The following is a 24902-nucleotide window of genomic DNA, read 5'->3' on the forward strand; positions in this document are numbered from 1 at the left end:
CATTCTCTTCTAAACAGTTTTTTTTTTGGAAATGCATAATTTGTAAATACCGCTTCAAATATGGTGACAAATGTGGCTTTAGTTTTAAATAATTTTTGGGTTTCCCAGAAACTATTAATAGAATATATATTATACAAATCGCCGTCTATTTTGAAACAAGTTTAAAAAACAACAAAGTTAACAATTATACTATAGTTGTGCGAGTTGATGTTTTGAAATAACATATCCTAATGGGCATCGAGCATATACATAACAGTAGGGGATATTGGAGTGGTTCCTTTGTCCTTTGTTTATATTGTGTTTAAAATAGTGAGGTTAATGACTTAGATATTTTTTAAATAACACTTTTGTTTATGTCCGTTCAAATTTTGTCAACATTTCTGCAATTCAATTCAATTCGTGGTTTAAGTTTTATTTCCTAAATATTACCTGCGACTTTGTGTATTTGAAATGTGAGAGAGGATAGGAACATCTGACATTTTAAAATATCATTTAAAAATTAAAATATCGACGGGTTGGTGTAATTTCTGAAATGGTAATGTGACATAATAGGGGGTGGGATGCTGATGGTGGGATGGCAGAGCGCTCATCTGCTAACCCGAAAGTCTCGAGATCGAATCCAGGGATAGAGTCCGTTGGACGACCATGAACTCACACATCTCCGATGATTACCTGAATTACGTTGGGGAATGTACAGGCGGCTGTCAGAGAAACAGATAAACTCTACTTCATCTGCCGCATGAACTGTCAGGTTCAAAAGGGTAACTAATATTTTGGTGTCTTGTTTTTCGTGTTACATAACATGTGCACAATAGGGCTTATAAGTCTACGGTCTCTAAATCTACTAGCTGTATAGTACGAGAACGAGAAGTTGTGACCTACTTACAAGCCCTATTACTTTGGTTTAGTTGAATTGTCAAAGTTGAATTGTGAATTAGCAATACAGCCCCCACCCTATTCGCAAACAATGAAATAATTACAATAACCAAACATTCACCATATTGAACATCAAAACCACACTCACAAAATTATGTCACGTCTTATACAGAAATCGGACATCGATAATTTTATCCGGATCTTTCTAGTTACTTTGCACTTGTATGGCAAATTAACATTTTGCTCATTTGCAAACTGGATTGTGAAGTATCTTCAAACAATTTTAAACATTATTTTTTTTTAAACTTAAGCACTTGTTTTGAAAATTAATTTTAATTTTCTATGATAGAGACAAGAGGCGAAAACAGCTGGGCTCACATGGGCACAAATTAAGGGAGCAGCCCAAAACCGAGTCCGCTGGAAATGTGTAGTTGCAGCCCTTTGCTCCCCAGGGGCCACACAGGAATGATGATGATGGTGATGATACAGACATTGACATGCAGAAGTTATGCGTATAAAGACTTAGAACTAAGACACCCAGGTTTCCGCTTTTGGGCATTGCTTGCTGTACCAAAGGATTTGGAGGAATTCTGTTTTTTAATGATTTTTGTCATTTAAAAGTCGCTATCGTGCTAGATGGGATTAACGCTAATAATAGATTATAAGATTAGAGTATTTTACCGAGTCTATGATTGAAAGATGTAATGAGTACGTGTGGGCTTAGTGGGCAAGCCCACAGCTAGGTCAACGCTGGATTATATGTAGATAACGCTAGACAACAGCTAGACTACACTAAAGCATCGCTAGACCAATGCTAGACTATAGTTAGACCAACGCTAGACCAGAGCTAGAACTATGCTACGCTATAGCTAGACCAACACTAGATCACAGCTAGACCACACTTAATATAAACTATAGACTGTAGTAATACCAAGGCTAGACCATAGCTAGATAGACCAATGCTAGATCACAGCTAGACCAACGCTAGGCTATAGCTAGACCACACTAGACTAACGATAGACCAACGCTGGACCATAGCTAGACCAACGCTAGACAACAACTAAAACACAGCTGAAACTTTAGACTATCGCTAGACAGCAGCTAAACTAACGGTACATCACATCTAGATTACAGCTAGACCACCACATCCCAGTGTATGTAGTAATTTCGGGTATAAATCATTAACTCTAGCACACATGATTTACCATTGCCAAAAAAACATTCTGGAAAATTTGTCAGCCTTGATTTATGTTTAGGTTATGTTTGACTAAAACAACTCAATCTTAACCCACCCCCTCCGCCCCATCAACAACCCCCCTCGTCTTTATAACCCTAACCCTCCCCCACCCACAAACATTCCTAACACTCACCCTGCCCCTATATTCCTTACCCCCCCCCCCCCCCCCAACACATCTCTCTTAACAGTAGCAGTAAGTTCAAGAACTCACCCCATCTCCTCCATCGCTCCCCCCTCCCCCCTAACCCCCTTGTGTCAAAGCAAAGTCTGCCCAGGTCACAAGATAACGCTCAGATTTGGGGGGTAAACATACGATACCGGACACACTTTTGACTGCAAACTTTAAACCAGTGCTGATAAGGCTTTCGTCCCGGCCTGAAGTTGAACGCCGCTACCTAAAGACTGCCCCACTGTTTGATGGTCTTTGACATGAAAATTTGCCAATTTAGTTCAGCCTTTGGCTACACGACTTGAAGATTTGATCCCACTGTGTGATAGTCTTTGACATCAACATTCGCCAATTTAGTTCAGCCTTTGGCTACACGACTTGAAGATTTGAACCAGGCAGCGACAGTCGAGGATAAAGCATTCGAACAGTATTCAGCTTGAAGATTACACTTGGAAACAACCGCATAGGCCTAACAAACTCAGAAAACTAACATTTTGCCGAACATACAAAGTCTCTTATGCGTACGAATGTATAATAATATGCAAAATGGAGTATATATATATATATATATATATATATATATATATATATATATATATATATATATATATATATATATATATATATATATGTTACGGTCAAAGCCCGAAGTGCGGCCAAACCCCGGATTGGCCGGCCAATGCGCGGATTGGCCGGCTCTCTTGGCCAAAGCCCGAAGAACTTAGAACTAAGATCGTATTTCGTACATTGGCCGGCCAATGCGCGCACTGGCCGGGACGTACTGGCCAAAGTCCGAAGCGCTTAAACTTGACAGCGTATTTTGTACATTGGCCGGCCAATGCGCGCATTGGCCGGGATGTCCTGGCCAATGTTGTATCTAGACTAAGTTGTGATCGCGTTTTAATTATTCTGGGTGCGGTTTCATTGTGAGTAACGTATTGTTTAGCTCTTGTTTGTATAGCATTCTATATGCAAGGCGACATGAATCAAAAGGGCCGTCAGACCAAGAGACAGACATAGCAGATGGCTGTCAAAAGAAAAAAAAATGTAAATCCATGTTAGTTTCAATATATGGGCTACAACTGTATGTGACAGCCTCCTCCATGATGACGAGGTGAGACAATCATCAAAGAACAAAAGACAGTCGGCGTCACCGACCACGTGCAACAAGACGGAACGTTCAAAAGACTTTTCCGCGTTCCTAGATGTTCAAAACATGATGATGACATGGATGCAAACAAATGAATCAGCTCATTGGGCTGAGAGTCTCAAATTCATTCAATTTATGAAAAATCGTTCTTTTCATCAAGGAATCCAACAATCACCATACGAAGCCTTGTTTGGATGCAAAGCAAAAGTGGGACTTAGCACTTCAAATCTACCAAGAGAGGCTCTCAATAAAATAGCTACTGAGGAAGATCTTGAGAACATTGAACAAGAAATAGAGGTTGCCATAAATGCAACTACATCCTCAGCTCACACATCTACTGCCTTGGCGGAACGTCCAGACCAGTTGCGTGACAATAATGTGGCTAACAGATTCTGTATAGTTTGTGAAAAACATTGTAGTGCAGCTCATTCTTGTGGATCATGTGGCAAAGATGTCCATGCTATTTGTGGAGTACCCAATGAAGAAGACGAAGGTTACGGAGGGAACATTACCTGCAGATTGTGTCACAACAAACAAGACGTCATGGAACACAGGTCAGCAGCTCATACTGGCTTGCAAAATCAAGGTGCTAAGATGCTTAAAACATCAAATACAAAATTTAAAGATGGTGAAGTGGGTGACAATGTACGCATCCGTGTTCCAGATGTTGACAGAGGTCGCGGTGATCCCCGAAGCGTGATTGCAGTTGTCATGAGCGTCGAGGGCGGTTTCTACAAATTAGGAACCGAACATGGTGTTCTAAAACAACTGTATGCTAGAAGTGAGTTTTCAATTCTTCACGAAAAACTGCTCTTATTGTCGTCAGTTGGCACTGAGGAAAAATCACTACGAACCATCGCATCTTCATCGCATCTTCACAATCATTGACTGGGGGCCAAGGCTACAATCGCTGCAATTGCACAACCAAGTGTACAACAAATCGCTGCAAGTGTAAAAATAACAAGCTGCTATGTAATTCTAAATGCCATAAAAGTTCAACTTGTTGTAACAAATGATAATATTGATTGATTGAGACTATAGTACAATAAAAAATTTGAATGTTTCTGTCATTTACTTTAATTAATAATCAATAAAGACTTAATTTTATGATTCTACCGGCATAAAAAAAACAAAATCTGCTCATGATCTTCTAATTAAGACTTTGGCCGGTCCACCATGGCCAGTCCGCGGACTGGCCGGGACTGGCCGGCCAAAGGCCGAAATCAAGAGCTATTTCAGACTTTGGCCGGTCCACAATGGCCAGTCTGCGGATTGGCCGGCCAAAGGCCGAAATGAAGCAAAGTTTCGGACTTTGGCCGACCTATGGGAGGCGATATTGGCCAATGCGCGGATTGGCCGGCCAATCCTAGCATTGGCCGACTTCGGGCTTTGACCGTAACATATATATATATATATATATATATATGCACGCACTCACGCACACACATGTATATTCATCAAATAGTATGTCATACGTAATTAAGATAACGGATTGCTAATTAATTAAATCTATGTCACATAACATAGCTTTTTTTGGTCTTTGAGAAAGTAATTTGCAAGCGTTATGTATAAAGTAATAATATTACTTTATACATAAAGTAATATATAAAGTAATATATATATATATATATATATATATATATATATATATCAAAAAAATTTTTTCCCTCTAGCCACAAAATTTTTATTCGTTATCAACATTAAGGGTTTGTTTTCCCTTAAATTCAGCAAAAGGAACATGTGCCACTAGGGTGTACAGTCTGTGATTTGAATCCTCATCTTCATTGCGCATGCGTGCAAGACGAACACGTAACCTGTGAGGAACATGTCTAATGCCCTGGGACCAGATGTGCTTGTTCAGACGAATATCAATTCTAACATCAGGGGTACCCATCAATTTCTCAGCAAACTTGCGGATCTCCTTGATAGCTCTCAACAATTCAAACGAAGATAATGAGAAATAAATTTTTTAAAATTTTTTTTTAAATACTTTTATTTGCAATTAAAACAAGTACATCAACATCAAATTTTTTAACATAATTTTGAACACCAAATGAAAACGAAAGGTTTTGCAAATGTACATAATGAATATTTACATGATGTCATGTATTTGATTATAAAAAAATTGCAAAGGATGACAGTAAAAGGGGTGAAGGTCAAATGAAAGTGTCAGAAGTCTGGGTGGGGAGAGGAAAGGAAATTTTTCAGAGAGGGTCAATGGGACAGTGAAGCATTTTCTATGTAGGGAAACAACTTAAGTTGACTAGTTGAAAGGGTGTTGTAGTGGTCGCATTGAGTTTTCAAAAGGTTGCAGTGTGAAAGATGAGGGGAAAGAGACAAGATTTAGAACTTTAAATAAGTTCTGGATATTGATGTTGCGGTGGGTGGTGGGGTCGTTGGAACAGTTAAAGGGATTGTGGGGTTATCATGTCTGAGGGTAAAGTGGATAGAGGGGGAGAGAGGAGGGGGTAGATTTTTTTATTTTTTTATTTTTATTAATTTAATTGTTTTAAACATTTAAATCAGTAATAATAATATATTTGATAGATTTTACATAGCATCAAAGACATGAACAATGAACATCAATTGCATATATAATAATCAAAGGGAAAAATAAAATGGCATAAGAACTAGATTAAAATAAGGTGTGCAAACTAGGTTTCTCTTCACTGCTTAGTTTAGTGTGCTGCGGAGTCAAAAGTTCACACTGTAGTCACCCATGGACAGAAATAGAAACGACCGTGGGAGAAGTGTCTCTGTAATCACGTACTGATCTATCATTCCAAAACTTCCCATGACATAAAATTGACCCTTGGCAATGAGGGCACGCTACCTTGAAATGTCCGCCAGTCCGGTTGAGTGGGGGGGGGGGGGGGGGGAAGTGTATGTGTGTGTTGGGGGGGGGGGTTGAGGTGGGTATCTCTTTCTACCATTCAGGTTGTGCATTTTAAAACCCGGGAAACAGAAGACTGTTCTAATGTTAATTTACTTGGGGACTGATCGAGTGATGTTTGGCTTGAGACTGTCTAAATTAAAATTAATACTTTATTTATTTCTTTCCTGTATATTTTTTTTTCTCTCAGTTAAGTGAGAGTTCCCATCATGAGAAATAAAGAAGTGCAAAAAATATGTGGTAGAACAATCATTGGATTAAAATAGTGAATTTGGAATTTCATATCACTTACATTTGGATTACAGCTAATGGTTTTCTATTTACATTTCAGTAAATTTATTAATTGTAAATGTAAAAACAATATAGTTTAAACATAGCATCGTACGGGATTTCTAATACTCTTGGTTTATGTGATAATGAACAAACATACCCTTTTATATTAAGTTACTATTGATTTATTATGAATTTTAGGAAAATAAACTTCGATTATTTCCCCTTGTTATTTTGAATTTAATATTGGAAGAAGTGTCAACGTAAAGATTCTATTTCACATGTAAGGGGGGGGGGGTGGAAGCAGGCGAAATAGCAATATAAACCCTTGGCGTTGAAATATCACTTTTCTGTTTATATTGCTATTTCTATTTTACAACAGCTTTTTTTTTAGCAGTATGTCAACTTATTTTAGTATAAGCAGAGGCGTAGCGAGGGGGGGGGGGGAGGCATGTGACATTATTCTTCTCTTCAAAATCAAATCTATCACTTAGCATTTTAAAAAAGAGTAAATAAAATACAACTTTGACAATTTTCGCCAGTGAAATTTTAAATTCTAAATGCTTGAGCAGTCTTCTAAAACACAAAGATATTAAACAAACAAAAAATATGCAGAATGTGTCATTGGTATTAAAATGGTAATCTAGATTTAACTCTCTTTGGTCACATGATTAACATAACTTCAGCGCATGCGCTCGGCTGTCATTGTTACTTCTGCTACCAAGCGTCGAAAATGGCGGAGTCGTTGAGACGACTTGTAAATATTGGCACTTTTTCTATTCTCCAGGAAAAGTTGGAAAAATGGTCGAGTGATTACTACGTAAGTAATCAAATAAATAAACAATATTTTTTTGCTAAGTTATGCACATAATGTAATATTTATATTCTTATATTTTGCTAAGCGATTGAAAAGCCTGGTTGCTAAGGAGGGAAAGTTAGGAGCCAGTTTGGCTTTAGCGGCTTTGACACGTTCGAAAATATTAAGTCTAAAACATAAAACTTTTTTATAAATTATAAAAATTAAGGATACATTACAATATGTATTAAATAATGTAATTGATATAGATTTTTGTGGTTTTACAACAATATCCTATCAAAACTGTAGCAGATAATTTAAAATGCCGCCGAAATGAAAACTCGTCCAAACTCATTATTCATATTAGGCCTGTTCATAATCATTACATTTTTAACTCAAGCCAAATTGTAAAAAAAAAATTAAAGTGTCGGCTATTGACCAGTTAAAATTTACTGAACAGTCTGTGCGTTTAATCATTCCCCGTTATAATTAGGCCCTATTATTACTGATCTAAGGCTAAATTTATTTTATGAAAATGGAAACTGTCTTCTTAATTCATAGTATTTAATTATTTTTTAAGTTTTATGGATCATGCAAGATGTATTAATTATTATAACCTACAACATTGGTGGTGGGCGGTTTAACAAGACAATTAGTTATATTTTTATTAGTGAAGTAGGTGACCAAGAGCCTTGTTATCAAAAACTGTATTAAATAAATAACTTTCTATACTATGCTTTGATGCTACAATGGACATCAACGAGTTGACAAAAATCCTACCATCATTATTGTTGATATGGATAAAAATCATTTTTTTGTCATTTGTGTCTTCATAGCACCCATAAAAAATAAAACTTAAACTTGAAAAAATTCAGAAACTTAATATTAAAAAAATCAATGATATAAAAGTTGCAAACGCAGAGAGCTTGAATAATTTTTTATGTATTGAAGGCATTTTTATCAAGCCTAGATTATAACCTGCAGTTTGACTTACATAATCAAGCATCGATTGGCAGGGTCTTCCCCAATTTTATAGTAATTTTTACTTAAAAGTTTGCCAATAAAATAATTTTTTTTTTTTACTTTTTGAAACCACATGTCGTAGTTATGCTTTGTTTACATGTACATCTCCTGTGATAAAATCAAATTAACCAAATTGTTTTTGCCGTTTTAAAAAAAAAGTGTTTTGTTACCAAAAATTCTAATTTGTACCAGCAAATACATCCAATCTATACTAATGCCCTACAAATACTAGACAGTTATTAATTTAAATAACATCATAACTATTGTGAGCTCTACTGTCCAATCATGCAATCTCACTTTAATACTATACTTAATATTATTTAGATCTTAAATAATTTAGTTAACATTTCTATTTTATTGTGCAGAGTCCTATGTTTGATATGTTTGGGCCTAAGTGCAATAATTAAAAAAAGACACATAAAACAATCAGTGAAGTGCCCTATTGAACCTGATGGTCCATGGTGCAGCTGAAGTAGAGTTCACCTGTTTCAAATCTCTCGGCATGAAGGGATAGTGCAGTCAGCACTATGCCCAGTCACTTTTACTTTCCCTAATGTAAGTAAGGTAACCATCTGAGTTAGTTGGACTTAGGGACACTTTACAGATGTGAGAATGTGATTCGAAGTTGAAACAATCACGGACACGAACCCGGGATTCGAACTCGAAACGATTGTGTTAGCTATTGTATGCTCTACCATCAAACTGCGCCTTCCCATAAAATAGGACCCATATATAAGAGCTATATCCTTGAACCCTGCCCTTAATCTATCCTTAACTCTGACCCACAGCTGTAGTGGATTAATAAAAACTTAACACAATATTGCCTGCAGTATCAGAATTTTTACATGATCCCTTAATTGTAGAAGGGATCAGAAAGAAATTGAGTAGTACATAGTCTATATACTTTTTAAAATGTCCTGCTTTTACTCTGGTGTTCTCTGTTTAATATGTACATGTTATCAGTATCATTTTTACATTTAGTCTATATAATTATTTAATATCGTTCTTTTATGATGGTGGTCTCTGTTTAATATTTACATTTCATCATTATCATTTCAACATTTCTTTTGCTGCCTTAATAACTTTTTATATTTCAAAACAAATCAAACAAAAGTTATCAATCTTACTTCAAAGAACATTTTCAAACTTATGTATGGGCCTACACCACTGTAGCCTGTGCATACAGAAGCTATGTTTAGAGAGTGTGATGGAATGAATGGTATTGCTTATGGCTGTCAATTACAACAATTCCACTTCCTGTTGTGTTGTCTTGTGTTTAAAACAGTAAGTCGTAGTCCACTCAGCTTTGATGGGTACCTGACTTGAATCAGGGAAATTAAAGTTAGTTGGGTTAGTGATAATAATACAATAAGTTATACTCAGGTAAAAAACATATGAACTCCACTTTATCTTCCCATTTAAACTCAATGGGCTATACATGTACAAGCCAAAAACAAGACTAAAAAAATAATATAAAAAACTCAAATGTTCAGTTGTTAAATTAGCCTGAATTCTTAATTCATTACAATTAACTCATCTAATTTTATCTACTACATAGCCATAAAAAAAATCATTACATTTTTTCTGCTCTAGTACATCCATAGTTGTTTTAAAGTGCTAGCTCATCCATTATGTTTACATGCTAAAATCACAATTCAATATTATACCTTGACTACCTGCTCTCACCTACAATTAGATCTAAATAATCAGCCAACACAGGAGATCAATAGCATTTAGGTTAAGTAATATGACACATGTTTTCCATCATAACACAAGAAACAGGTTAAGTAATGACAAATATTTTCCATCATAACACATGAAACAGGTTAAGTAATACAAGTGTGTGCATGCATACATTTTTAATCAAACGTAGAATAACAAATCACTGTTAAATGTATGAAATATTAAAAATGTGAGTACATTTAGGAAATTACTTTTGTAGAATAAATAAATTATAACAATTTTAACCAAACACATTTCTCCTTAAAAGGTAATAACATTGAATCTGTTATAAAATAGTAATAACCCATATAGCAATTATCCACACATTTTTAATATTTAAATATAACGTTTTATTTTTTAAAATGAAATATGAAACTCATTTTGCAATGACTTTTGACTGGTTTATAAAATGAAACAGTCTTACAAAAAAAATAATATAGGTTATAAATATAGACCTATGTGTATCTTTAAGCTCATTAAAAATCTTTGAGGTGTTGGTTTACATACAGGCTGTTGTTACATGAGTTGATTTTTTTTTGTGGAAACTGAAACTTTTGAACGACAATAGAAGGTGGTGTTTGGTTTCAAATGAAACAAAGTAATTATTCTAAACTAGAAATAAACATATTTAAAATTATTTTTTTTTAGACTATATTTCTTTAAGTTAATCTGACCAAAAAAAAAAATTTGATGCTGCAAAGGAGAATTTTTAGTAAAAAAAAAAAGGTAAAAAAAAAATCCACAGAGACCAGCTATACCAGGTCAATGGACGGGTGGGGGAGTTTGACAGGTATTCTTGCATTATTGATTTTCACTTACTGTCCAAATTTTAATAATCAATTGGAGTGTGGGGGAGGGGAGGAGTACAGTTCCTACTATAAATGGGGGGGGGGGGGGGTCATGGTCTGTCATTTAGAACTAAAACACTATCACGGGTTGCTGGGATAAAATAAAAGGCGAGACAAATCAAATATTGATTGCCTGTCTCGCTTTAGGCTGTCAACTTGTTTTATGCGTTTAACAATAATGAGAAGACACATTCTGGGGAGTGAGCTCGATTTTTGTGTGCCCGGGGGCGAACTCTCGATTTTCCCACCCCATAAGTGCATACATTATGCTCCCCGCCTACTCCTCCCCCTGGGCATTCCTGTAAAATTTAACATTCTTTATTAGCATTTAAAAAGATAAGCTTTTTATAGAGAAAGGTAATAAAAGCAAGTCATTATTTTTAAAAGTTCGGAAGGTTATGGGATAACTTGATCTTAGTGTAGTATTTTCATTAAATATTTAGATCACAATTGTAATGCAGATGATAAAATAATATTAGCTTATATTTGTTAAAAGGGTTCCTTGAAAATGTGAAAGCGATGGAAAAAAAAAAACTTTCTTTTATCAGAGAAATCGACATAGTGCATAATATCCTACTGGTCGCGTGTCTTTTTTTTTCTTGTCAGATTTTCTGTAATGACGTATGCAGCATTTCAGCACTGAGTTATTTCCCTGTAAAAATATTCACATCTGAAATCAATAGCTTTTAATGGGTCCCATCCCCTCGAAAGATCAATGCCCATCTCTTTGAATGTTTTACAAATTGAGACATATAGGAAGAGCTATTGGGTCCGGTCTGATTCTTGTTGTCCCAGATAAATGGATTTAGCATGACAGTTTGAAAAAGCATAATGCATTGCATTTATCTAAAAAAAAAATCCGATATAGGTATTTTTTAATTCGTTTTTTCTTCTTCTAAATGCGGATAATTAAAAAAAAAATTAGAACACTTTCGTAATAAATCTTACATAATATATTTTAATTTACTAGACTTGATGCATAGTTCCTTTCAATGGTAGAAATTGTCTAGATCGTAAACAAACATAATGGTATCTATTTATGGTTACTAAAAGTTGATCTGTCCAGCTATTCATGTCATGTTCCAACTCGACAAGGATATTAAAACAGGCAGTTAATGCCTGAAATGATTTGGTCTTTAAGAAGTTAGTGGCTTACGTTCATTGTTGTAAAGAAATATACGTCATGTAACTACTTTAAAATGTTATTTTCCGCGTGATATTGATCGGATTTTTTACTCACCCCCTCCTGCAATAGCTACGCCACTGTTCATTAATTGGAGTTAGCATCGATCTTACTATTTCATGACTACTTCTGAAACCCCTGAGGCTATATTTTTGCAGTATTGTGCATTAATCTTTTTTTTTATTACCTCATTAATAATCAACGGAATCATGCAATAAAGTTACAACGTACCTTAAAAAGAAAGAAAATTCTACCCCTATCTTTCCTAATCTCATAGTATGTAAAGTTCCCTTTCAAACCTGACGGTCTATAGGGCAAGTGAAGTAGAATTCACTTGTTTCTGTGACCTCGGCGTATGAAGGGATACTGTGGTCAGCACTATGTTCAGCCGCCTTTACTTCCCTAACGTGAGTTAGGTACCCATCAGTGTTGGGTGGACTCAGGGACGGTCTAATGACTTGAACCCGGATCAGAACTCGAGACTTACGGGTTAGCAATCCAGTTTTGTGCATTAATCTTTTTTTTATTACCTCATTAATAATCAACGGAATCATGCAATACAGTTACAACGTAGCTTAAAAAGAAAGAAAATTCTACCCCTATCTTTCCTAATCTCATAGTATGAATCCTCCCTAATATATGAGTATGAATCCCTTCCTAATCTCAGACTATGAATCCCTCCCTAATCTCAGACTATAAATCCCTCCCCAATCTCAGACTACGAATCCCTCTCTAATCCGACTATGGATCCCTAATTTAGAGAAATGACTTGTGTCTATAGCAACAGTCATGTCCCGGCGTGGTATTGTAGACCCGGCACAAACGCTCATGACTTAAACAAACCACAACAGTCAGCAACATTCTCTAGTCCAGTCTAGGCCAATCATATTACTGTATGCTAATGAGACTAGCCCTACCCACTTCTGATCCTAGATACTATCCACTGGATTATCTGCCCCGCGTGGATATGTGTCAATAGATCAAATCCCCCCTCCCCCCCCCCCCCCCCTTGCACATTCAAGACATTCCATTCTGCGGTGAACGGTCGTCAAAGGCCCGTAATCCAGAGTGTTGTCAACAAGCTCAATTCGAGTTACTGACCCTGTATGGCCTCATGCGTGGATATGAGAAAATATGATTTTATGATCCTCCATGTCGTGCTTTGTTCGGTAAATGTTAAACGTTTGTGGGAGGGGGGGGAAGGGAGGAGTAGGGTGTAAAGATCAGTGAGGGGGAAGTGCTAATAGTAATGAAGAAGAGGAAGGGGGGGGGGGGGGGAAAGAGAAGCGCGAAGAGTTGTAGAAGAGGATTGGATGGAAAGAAGTAAAAAGGAGTGGAGAGGGAAAGTAAAGATGAGTACTTAAGGGTTTAGAATTTGATTCGGGAAGAACTGGGTTGGAGGCGGGTTAGGGGTGTAAAATGGATTGAGAGACAAAAGTAAAAAAGAGTTAGAAAAGATTTAGAATAAGATTGGCTAGGAAAGAAGAGTGGGGAGTAACTAAATCTAGTTTTCAGTGGGGGAGAAGTACGACTGCGGATATTATTTATAAATATAAAAAAAATGTTTTTACACGTTTATTAAAAAAAAAATGTTTTTACACTTTGATCTTCAAATTCGTCTAATTATAAAAAAAAACAACACCACATGATCTAGTATACTTAACATTCATTAAAGAGTGTAAACATAAGCTTATCCACTTGTAACATGTTATTTCTCTGACATAACTCCCCCCACCCCACCTCACCCTTGCATACCTGTGCAAGTGTTTTGTACCGGGGTTTCCCCCTACAATGGCGCCATTGTTTCGATACAGACGGGCCGTGGTGAGAGCGACACGGGCGTTACAGGCAGGGGCATGAATTTTTTAAAAATACGGATCCAATAAATCAGCGATCGATTGTGTAAGTGGTTATTGATCCGTTGTTCAACTCGCCGTGTTGGAAATTTGAACGTTATTGGATTATCTCCCATTATTTTGAGAGGGACCAATTTTTTTTTTCTTTTTTTTTTTTTGGGAAGAAATCAATATGTTGAGATATCGATGTGCTGTGACGTAGGGAGGTTTTAAATTTGTTTCCCTATATAGACATTATACATGTCTATATATATATTTGTTTCCCTATACAGAAATTCTCTCTCTCTCTCTCTCTCGCTTTATATATATATATATATATATATATATATATATATATATATATATATATATATATATATATATATATATAATATATATATATATATATATATATATATATATATATATATATATATATATATATATATATATATATATATTGCATTGTTTATAGCTAGCATACAAAACACGAGGCAGCTGTTGAGGTCCATACGATGAGGGAAGGGGGAAGTGGACGGGCCCTGACCTAAGCCCGGCTTATCTTGCAGCCATAATCCTGATCCAAACCCTAGCCCTAATCCTGACTACAATTCTTCTGGCTCTAGCAGCCATACTGACATAAAAACATTACAAATATATATTGTATTCGTATTGATCTTGCAGTGTTTTTATAACCCCCCCCCCCCCTGTTTATCCGTCAGCCTATCTATACATCATTGCTCTGATAAGGAAATTGAAACAAATAAAAGTCGTGTGTGAATATCAAAACTCTGTTAAAGGATTTTTACATTAAAGGCTGTATACGTATTATGTGTATTGCTATAAAAGAAGACTATAAACGTGTACGTTTCTAACAATAAAACGCTGTAATAGGAAGTTTTTCTGGATTCGATTTCATATCGATTATATAGCTTTCACTGTTGTGCACGAGAATAGTAATTCAAGCCAAACATGAGATAAGACAACTCTGTCCGACTTTTTATGTTTACTCCTTTCTCACCTTTAAAGTTATCTTCCCTGATAAATATGCTAATGTGTAGTTTACATTTATTACAAGAGCTTTGTGGATTTTAAAAATCACCAAAAAAAAGCTAAATTGCATATCTCCACTCTATTTAACTATATGTAATGTTTAATGCAATTTTTAACATACTGTTTGGTCGTGTTAAGGGAAACGACTCGGAATTAAGGGGAATAACTCGGGACGTCCTAGTTAACACTTTTTCTTTCTTACCCAACGCTGGTGTTATCTGTACAACAGCACAGTATTAATTTTCACCGCCCTCTTTAATTATTGTATTGTTTTGTTTTACTCATTGGACATACATTAATAGATAGTAATTCCATTTTCTTGCTTTACTTTTTAAGTTCTGTTTGTTTTATTACGATTTGTTTTGATCTTTTAATCCGTAAGAATTATCTCCCTTATGTGGACTAATTTTGGTCGTGGTTTACTCAATATTAAAATAAAAGTGTCGTTTCCATAATATTATCTAGTTTTCAAGCTACTAATTAAACAATAATTGTCAGAATTTTTGAACGTTTGACAGCTGTTAGTGTGATGATTCACGGTGTGAGCTACGAAGGACATAGTGAGCCAAATTGTGCCGATTTTTGACATCTTTTTTGACATATTGAAATTTTCGGGGGGGGGGGGGGGGGGGCGGTAGAGATGCCTGGAAGAAACTCTGGTAGACACGTTTAGCTTCTATATATCATACAGTGGTAGACACGCCTATCTTCTATATATAAGAAAGTGGTGGACACGTTAGCTTCTAAATCTATATAGGCACTAAATCAGGTTTAACTTCTGTTAATGCTGTTTAAGTTCCATATAGTCCCTATATCAGCCACTGGAATAGGTGTACAGGTTTAACTTCTAGATACAGGCAGTGGGAGACATTGAGTTAACGTTATTCAAGTTCAATATGGGCCCTATATCATGCACTGGAATAGACGTACGTGTTTAACTTCTAAAGACCAAGTAGTGGGAGACATCGGGTTAACGCTGTTTAAGTTCCATATAGGCCCTACATCAGGCACTGGAATAGGCGTACAGGTTTAACTTCTAGATACAGGCAGTGGTAGACATTGGGTTAACGCTGTTCAAGTTTCCTTTATCAGGCACTGGAATAGGCGTACAGGTTTAACTTCTAAAGACCAAGTAGTGGGAGACATTGGGTTAACACTGTTTAACTTGATATCAGCACCGTGGACACACTGTGTAACTGTCGTCTTCTAGCTGATTAATCCACCATAAAGTGACAGCTCTATTAGCCAGCCTGTATTGTCGTGATTGGCTCGATCAAGCAAGTCTTAAGGTTCACTCGGGCCTTGTTGATTCACCGGCCGCCCCCGTGTCCGCATTGCATGGATCGACCGTCGTATCAAAAAGTGGTCCTTATTGATTTTTGTTTTGTTTCGTTTACGATTTTTATCAGTTTGAAAAGAACGAAGGCATAGCTCAAATATTTAAAGATCTGTTTAAGACGATTATAATTTTAAACGTCTCAAGTTTTTTTTTTTTTTTGCTATGAGAATAACCGATATGGCGATGGTATTTTGATAACAAAACCTTTCAATTAGTTGTATGTCTGTATGTTGTTTAGTATGGCTATGGTCAACCAGTGACCTCTTACATCTTGTAAAATATGTCCTTATAATATGGTAAATTGTGGCCACTCATACTGTCATACATACCCTCATGCTCAGACCCGCAACTGTCATTTGTAGTAGTAATCGTATATTAATATTGACTAACTAATATCAAGTATCGAAATTTAGTAAACCTAACCGCGAAGATACATTGTGTAACGATATTACCTATTCACACTATTTCATAATCGATTTTCCCCTATTGAAACTGCAAGAAAAAAAATCATTAGCTTTTTGTTTTGTTTTTTTCGATTTTAACTTCACTGTAGGCCTACTGGGGTGGCTACAGACCAACATGTTGTGTCATGTTTTTAACTTGCTCTAGCTTGGGATACTTTGTAGATCTAATGTGGTATATTTTTAAAGAAACCACAGCCCACCGGCAAACCATCCGTCCGGGTTACGTTAAGAGATTGAAAATAAAGTTGATGGTAGAGGAAGTAGAGTTCAGCTGATGGCAAGTAGGCTTTGTGAAAGCTAACTAGTAGGCCAGAATTATGGTAGAGGGAGTAGAGTTCAGCTGATTCTGATGCCAAGTAGGCCTATATGTAGGCTTAGTGAGATCTGGCCGGAATTATGTTATTACATTAAAAGTCAAGTACCCTTTAAGACATAATGGTAGATGAAGAAGAGTTTTGCTGATTCTGATGCCAAGTAGGTCTATATGTAGGCTTTTTGAAATCTAACTAGTAGGCCAGAGTTATGATAATATATTTAAAGTAAAGTACCCCTTCAAGACATAATGGTAGAGGATGTAGAGTTCAGCTGATTATGATGTTAAGTAGGCCTAATGTAGGTTTTTTGAAATCTAACTAGTAGGCCAGAGTTATATTAATATATGTAAAGTATCCCGTTCAAGACATAATGGTAGAGAAAGTAGAGTTCAGCTGATTCTGATACCAAGTAGACCTATATGTAGGTTTTGTGAGATCTGGCCGGAGTTATGTTAATACATTAAATGTCAAGTACCCCTTCAATACATTTTGGTAGAGGAAGTAGAGTTTGGCTGATGCTGAAGCAAGTAGGGATATATATAGGGTTTGTGAAATCTAACTAGAAGGCCAAAGTTTTGTTAATAGATTTAAAGTAAAGTATCCCTTTGAAGACTTGGTGGTAGAGGAAGTAGAGTTTAGCTAATGCTGATGGTAAGTAAACCAATATGTAGGCTTTGTAAAATCTAACTAGTTATCCTAACTGGTGCAGGGTAAGTTTACCCACAGCAATAATTTATAGACCTACAATATACAAAAGTATTGAAGTTGTGGTTGTAAAAATTTTTTTTTCCAGTCAAACAAAATTTATTGGTCTGCAGTTTTTGATCATGTTCAACAAAGTCCCAAGTGAAATGTTTTTCTCTGTCTGCTGATTGTGTTCATTGTGTTAAACAAAGTCCCAACTGTAATGTTTCCCTCTCTGCTGATTGTGTTCACCAAAGTCCTAACTGAAATGTTTTTTTGTCTCTGCAGGTCAACACATGTGACCAGAACACAGCCAGGTGCTGTGAAATCATTGAACTCAATGCCAAAGTTCAAGGTCAACTCTTTAAACTCCTCAGCCTCTGTGCACAAGAAGGTATGCAAACATGGTAGCGGGCATGAGTTTATTCAAATAGCATGGTAACATGAATGACATAAATTCAAATTACTTTGTAACATGAATAACATAGAAATTCAAGTTACTTTGTAAGATGAATAACATATAAATTCAAGTTACTTTTTAAATAAAATAGTCAAAATGGTTATAGTCATAGTAAGAGGTGTAGTATGCCTACAAGTTAAAAAAAATATGAATCCTTCTCTGTAATTTAATATCTGTTCTGTGTCTGGTGTAATACAAATACAAATTTGACACTGTCTCCACTAGGTGGGATGTATGGAGGTGCCGGTATCATCAAGTCTCGTCTCCTGCCCTGGCTGGGCCAAAACTTCTTCACCTCAGGGGGAGCCGTCACAGCAGACACCAGTCTCAGCGTACTGGCAGAGGCCGCAGCCAAGGACAGAGAACTCACAGAGCTCCAGGACGTGTACGAGAGGTCTCTGGACGAGCTGGACGTTGAGTTGAATCGGGCGCGCACAGAAAACCAGGACTTGAAAGACGAGTATGATTATTTTCATCTTTTTTGTTTATAAGAATTAAATGTTATAAATTATTAGTGTACAGCAAAACATTTTAAAGACATTATTTATTTATAATATGGAGTGGTATGGGCTAAGCGGTAGAGTGCTAAGTTGCTAACCTGAAAGTCTCGAGTTCGAATCTGGGTCCATGTCAGTAGAACGTCCCTGAGTCCACCCATTTACGATGGTTACCTAACTTATGTTAGGGAAACTAAAGGCGGCTGGGCAAAACTCTTACCACACCTTTCTTTAATATGCCAAGGTCAAGAAACTTATGAACTATAATATACTTCATCTACCCAAAGGATCGCTAGATCTTTACTTTTTACTTATTCATAATATTTTTTGGATAAGTTATATTTTAAGATTGCACTTTTTCTATATAAGCACATTTTAAAACAGTTCATTTAAAAACAATTTTTTAATAAGACGTTTAAAAAGTAATTTTACATTCTCATAAAAGATTTGGTACAATTCCTAATTGATGTTATTGATGCTGGCCACACTTGTAGAGTTAGGAATTAAGTCAGATTTTTGGTTATGAATAAAGCTAGGGTTAGGGTATAGATAATAGCCAAATAAGCTTTAATATGGCCAACTGTTGTTTGTGCACACACCTCATCTTTCAAAATACAAGCAATGATTAGGTAAATGACATTTGTACACATCTTTCAAAATACAAGCAATGATTAGGTAAATGACATTTGTACACATCTTTCAAAATACAACCAATGATTAGGTAAATGACATTTGTACACATCTTTCACAATACAACCAATGATTAGGTAAATAATATTTGTACAAACTATTCCTGCTACAAAAAACCCCCACTATTACCTGCAGACTTCAGGAGACTAAACTGGAACTGGACAGAAGTTTGAGGGCCTCCACCAGTGACAAGATGTTTACAGAACTGGAGGTCAACGACCTCAAGAGGAAGTAAGCTTCTGTTTGTGTTTTTGTTTTGTTAACTTTTCTCAAATACAACACAAAATTTTAACATTTGGTTGTTTTCTTGTTAGGGTTTTCAAAATACTATTATTATTTTTTTTGTTTAAAAAAATGTAGATTGGCAGCAGCAGAAGAAGAGAACAGACTTCTGAGATCAAAGTCTGGTCTGCTGGCAGACTATCAGACGGAGGTGCGCAGGCTGCGTGATGACATTGCGCTGCTGTCTGCTCGCAGGGATGTCCTCACCAAGATTCCAGATCCCCCAGTGTATGAGCGCTCTAAGCTGGATGATAAACTCAAGTAAGAAATCTTCAAACAATACCGTCTTTGAAGTATATGTAGAGTTGATGGTGTTTTCTTTTGGTTAATTTTCATTGTGATTTTAAACCGTTTACTTTTATTAGAATTGGCTTCAATTCTAAACATAAAAAATTGATACTTGTATTTGGGTTTCCAAGCTTATTTTGTCCATGAGCCCACCCAGTTTAATTGGGTACCTGATTCACGTTAAGGAAACAAAGCCGGCTAAGCACAGTGCTGACCGCACTATCCATTCATATGCCGAAGTCATATAAACATGTGAGCTCTGCTACATCTGTCTTGGGCACAAACAAGAAACGATGAAGATGTTAATGATGATATTTTAAGTCTACCTAAGCTGAAAAAAAAAAACTAGTTAGTCTAATTAAACTTGGCTTCATTAGCTCTGTCTCAGAGCCAGCTGATGACCTTGCAGTACTGAGAGCCGCCAGGGTTTCAGTACAAAGTGCTGATTATGACCGCAAGATAGAAACTCTGCGCCGAGAGATGGGGGAGCCAAATATGGGGACAGATAGGGAACCAGATGTTGGGGAGGAGCGTTGGCCACAGTGAGTATAGGGGGCAACGTGTGTGTTTGTACATGCTTTTCAAGATTCGTAAAGTTTATTTTTTTAAAAACGCATTTTAAAACTGAATTTTTCCATTTATGTTTTTTTTTTGGTTTAGTAGAATGATTTGGTTTATAAATTTTATATTTATAATGATTAGTCTGATTAAATTTGTTTGAAAATGAAAACATTGATAAGTTGGAAGTTTACATTATATTTTATAGTCTCACTGTTGCCCCCTATACTATAGAATTTATTTTTTCATTTATTTATTTATTATTTTTTGTATAGTATAAATTGTTTTTTGCTTTTATAATTGGTAAATCTTTCTTAGTTTTTTAATAGTTAATTTATGATTTTGTTAAAATTTATCGTATGCTAAAATTTTCTATGCCTTATTATTTCTTATTGATATGCTGAACTATGTTTACATTTGTTTATAAATTTTATAACTTAGAATATTCAAATAAAGAGAATTTAATGCAATAATAGAATAAATAAATGAAAATCTTTAAACTAGACCTAATTAGATGAGAATTGTATTTTTTTTCCCAGTGACTTAAACTTGTACTACAAATATGTGCCTGGACCAGTGTCTCCTCTCTCTATTGACGACACGATCCAGCGCATACGTCAACAAAACCTGGTCGCACGATTCAACGACATGTTTGCACAAGATAGACTTAACACCATGGACACACTCAGGAGGTACTCAGACGACCATGAAAACAACCAGAGGATATGTTTTGCCATCATGCAGGTCAGAACCCCCAGTTGCTAACAATATTAGTAAAGGGAAGTAACTAAATTTTTAATATCTTGTCTATTAGTTTGAGTTATCGTTCCTGAATAAAGTAAAACTTTAATTTCCCATAAGCTTTTCTAATTAGATTCGTGGTCTAGGGTTGAAACTTGTGAAATAAATTTAACTTGTATTGCTGTCCTTTTTTCCCCAGGAAGCTTTCAACGTTGCCAAGCTAGAGTTCCGTCAGTTCAAGATGAAGACACGATCCAACTTGGCAAAAACCCATTATGGACCTGACACGCTTGAGGAGGCAGTGCAGGATTACATCAACCGTAACACTGACCTGTATGATTTACCTGCCATGGTGTCTGTAAGTCATGAAGATTGATAAACTCTTTTCACGCTTCCTTCAAAAAAATTCTTTTACTCATATTTAATTTTTTTTTTGGTAGAGTAATACATTATTTTTGTGATAACTATTTAAATTAGACATACAAAAAAAATCATTAATGAAAACCAAACATAAAAACATATTTTTAGTGTTATTGATACATTATTAACTTTTAATAAATTATTAATAAGCTCTGAGGAAATCATTTCCATAGCTTAATCTTTAGTAATGAAAATAAACAAGAAATTATTGGAATTCGCTTTTCAAAAAATTCTTTGAGATAGAAACATGCTTACATCTTGTACTTACTGTTACGGGTCAATTGTAGCTTAGATTAGAATAGACTAGAATAGTTCATAATGTAGGGGAGAGGTTTGTGTGAGTTGAGTGAACCCCGGGTGATTAGGTATTGTTATCCCAAGGTCGAGTGCAGGTATATAAGCTAGAGTGAATGATTGTAAAGGGCTTATAGTTAATAGTGGCTAGAGACGAGGGCTGCTGTGTAATGTGTAAAGATGAGAACAAATAAAGTATTGAACATTTTCTCGGATTGTTTTTTGCATTAAATAAAACCCAGATGTAACACTTACATGCCATCATTATCTGTTAGACAAAATTGATGTTCAATAAGATTGTTTTTTACAGTAGTTTTTTCTTAATATGGTATAGTGGTGTCCTTTGCACTATTTTAGACCAGCTGTATTACAAACTCACCCATCTGAGTTCATAAATTGCCAGTAGTTATAGGCTACTCTTCTGATCAATAGTTTTCAGACTTTTTATTTCGAATACCCTCTAACAACCTATTCAAATTAGCTAATTAGAATTGTTTGATTATGGCTAATTACAGGATGTAATCAGAGCCCTGAACAGAAACTCCAAGATATTCCTGCCACCAGACACCACCTATGCCATCTGCCAGCCATTTATTCGCGAGGCGGTCAAACTGGCATGGCAGATGAGTGCCCTGGCACATCCTCTTGATATTGCCGTGGCAACAGATGCTGAGTTGTTTGATGATACCAAGTAAGTCAAAAACTCTATTTAAAACCCTACATAAGCGCAGTTAGTGTTTCTAAGTTTCAAAAAAATATATGTGGGTTATGATTTTAAATTTTTTTATGGTGTTGACTTGTACCTTGTTAGAGTTAGGATTCATTACTTTTATTGATCTGAAATATTTTCATAAGGTTAATTAATTCACAGAAAATACATTAGCTAATTAACTTACTTCTTGAAAATAACAACACAATTGTCAGTAATTAAAATCTATTTAATATTACTGGCCCATTGATAAATTATATACTTTTTCCTAATAATTAAAATATTATTTTAAAATGAATTTTAATTGGTACTCTATCTGAGCCAAAACTATCTCTAAAGCATACCTACTTTTATGCTCTTTAAAACAATCCCACTTTATATGTTTATTTTATTTTCTTATTAAAAACCGTATTTTAATATTCAACAAAAAAGTTTTACTTTGGGGTACCATCACAATAAGAACTATAACATTTTGGCTGTATTTTGGTATCTAACAAAAATGTTTCTCTCCCAGGTACCGTCGCAGCTATGACTCTGAGTACACCGCCCCACTGGTGAACCACCATATTTGGCCCTGCCTTGTTCAAGGGGTGAGAACTCTAGTGAAAGGAGAAGCTGTCACACGCAGGGGAGCCTCACTGGTGAGTAACTGCAGCAGGTCATGTCTGGATGTTTCATGTCTGCGATGTAAAGATTTGCACATCTCTGCCCACACCGCGTTAATGTCTGCCAAAGCAGTCTGCTTTCTTTTTTTCTTAAGTAAAACTTAATATTTTACTGTTGTCTTTAATGGCTGTGCAAATTTTTACTCAAAAAAAAAATGTTGGTTTAGTTATTGTTAATCTCTGACAAAGTAGTAGTTTCTCCTGTAATTGAAAACTATAGCTGAAATTGGTTATACTAAAACATTTGGTTATCTCACCAAATTTTAGATTCAAAATACTGAAGCTGACTTTCACTTCTAGAAAATCTATACCTGAAATACTGAAATTACTTTCCTTCACAGAAGATATGTTTTTATAACTATATTATTTTATAGACGCTTTGTTTTAAAAATCTCTAACAACACTAACTTGATTGATCTCTATGTCAGGGAACACCAAGCCGCTCCAGAAGCCCAGCCAGAGCTGCCAGCCCATTCCGTTCCCTGTCACCCAGCAGCCGCTCCCTGAGCCCCAGCCGGTACAGGAGTCGCTCGCCCAGCCCAGGCAGACGAGGACTCTCCCCAACTAGGAGAGCTCGCTTCCTTTAAAGGCAGGACATTTCTCTTTGCTGGTTTTTAGTATTACAGTTTATATTTATTGAGAGAAGTGTTCTCTTCTCTAGCTGCTTGTATATGTTTTAGTTGATGTATCTGTAGATTTATTTCAATATGATTTATTTCATCTTTAACTTACAAAAATATTTCCTCAGACAATCAAAAGTGCCTTCTTGCAAGAAATTGAAAATGATCAAACAAATATCTAAACCTTTTTTTTAAAACTTTTACTACAAATGTGATATTTTTGGAAAACTTTAAATGTGCAGATTTTCATGTAAACTGTAGTTTTTATGTTATTTAAAACAACAACTCTCTTTTGTTTTAAAAATTATTTTAAAAAGCTATAAGAAATATTTGCTTATGAACAAATTTGTGACCATTGCTTAGGAAGGTATTTGAGACCATTATTTATGAAAGTATTTGAGAATGGTATTTGAAACCATTGGTTAGGGAAGTAATGAGACCATAGTTAAGAAAGGTTTTTGAGACTGTTGTTTAGGGAAAGTATTGAGACCATAGTTTAGGAAGGTTTTTGAGGCTGTTGTTTAAGGAAAGTAATGAAACCATTGGTTAGGAATGTGTTGGGGACTGTTGTGTAGGATATAGGTGTTGTCAGGTAGCAGAGGTCAAGGACACACTGCCACAACAAAGTTCATACATTTGTTTTAGGTCATCTAACAAATACATCAGAATGGAAGAGTTGATAAGATCAGCTGTTTGTGCTGCTAAGCTCTTAAGATGGATCCATTAGCTTTAGTGTGTAATAAGCATTTTGTTACTAGACATTGGTTTAGTAATGAACAGTTTATATCTTTATAGAGTTGCTAGATATTTTTATTTTTACTT

General features: G+C 35.6%; 1 protein-coding gene across 2 annotated transcripts; it reads left to right on the plus strand.

The window, feature by feature from the left end:
* The first annotated feature begins 7302 nt into the window (after nt 1-7302).
* LOC131950895 (mitochondria-eating protein) lies at nt 7303-24331 on the plus strand. Of its 2 annotated transcripts, XM_059313097.1 has the most exons (12): nt 7303-7415; nt 18145-18250; nt 18542-18776; nt 19639-19734; nt 19864-20046; nt 20451-20615; nt 21171-21375; nt 21572-21730; nt 22602-22777; nt 23310-23436; nt 23889-24049; nt 24209-24331. In XM_059313097.1, the coding sequence occupies exons 1-11, from the start codon at nt 7329-7331 to the stop codon at nt 24045-24047; spliced, it is 1698 nt and encodes a 565-aa protein (XP_059169080.1). In that variant the 5' UTR covers nt 7303-7328; the 3' UTR covers nt 24048-24049; nt 24209-24331. The 2 variants fall into 2 exon arrangements, with proteins under 2 accessions (XP_059169080.1, XP_059169081.1); XM_059313098.1 differs by lacking the exon at nt 20451-20615.
* The last annotated feature ends 571 nt before the right edge of the window (nt 24332-24902 follow it).

The sequence above is a fragment of the Physella acuta genome, unplaced genomic scaffold (assembly GCF_028476545.2).
Source record: "Physella acuta isolate Inbredline_101_S28 unplaced genomic scaffold, ASM2847654v3 ptg000785l, whole genome shotgun sequence".
In the NCBI taxonomy this organism is placed as follows: Eukaryota; Metazoa; Mollusca; class Gastropoda; family Physidae; genus Physella; species Physella acuta.

Bases quoted from the DNA above. Each gene is read 5' to 3' on its own strand.
- LOC131950895 (XM_059313097.1), top strand. From the start codon at position 7,329: ATGGCGGAGTCGTTGAGACGACTTGTAAATATTGGCACTTTTTCTATT. The intron at 18,251-18,541 runs GTATGCAAACAT...TGTCTCCACTAG, and splicing joins CAGCCTCTGTGCACAAGAAG to GTGGGATGTATGGAGGTGCC. The intron at 18,777-19,638 runs GTATGATTATTT...TATTACCTGCAG, and splicing joins AACCAGGACTTGAAAGACGA to ACTTCAGGAGACTAAACTGG.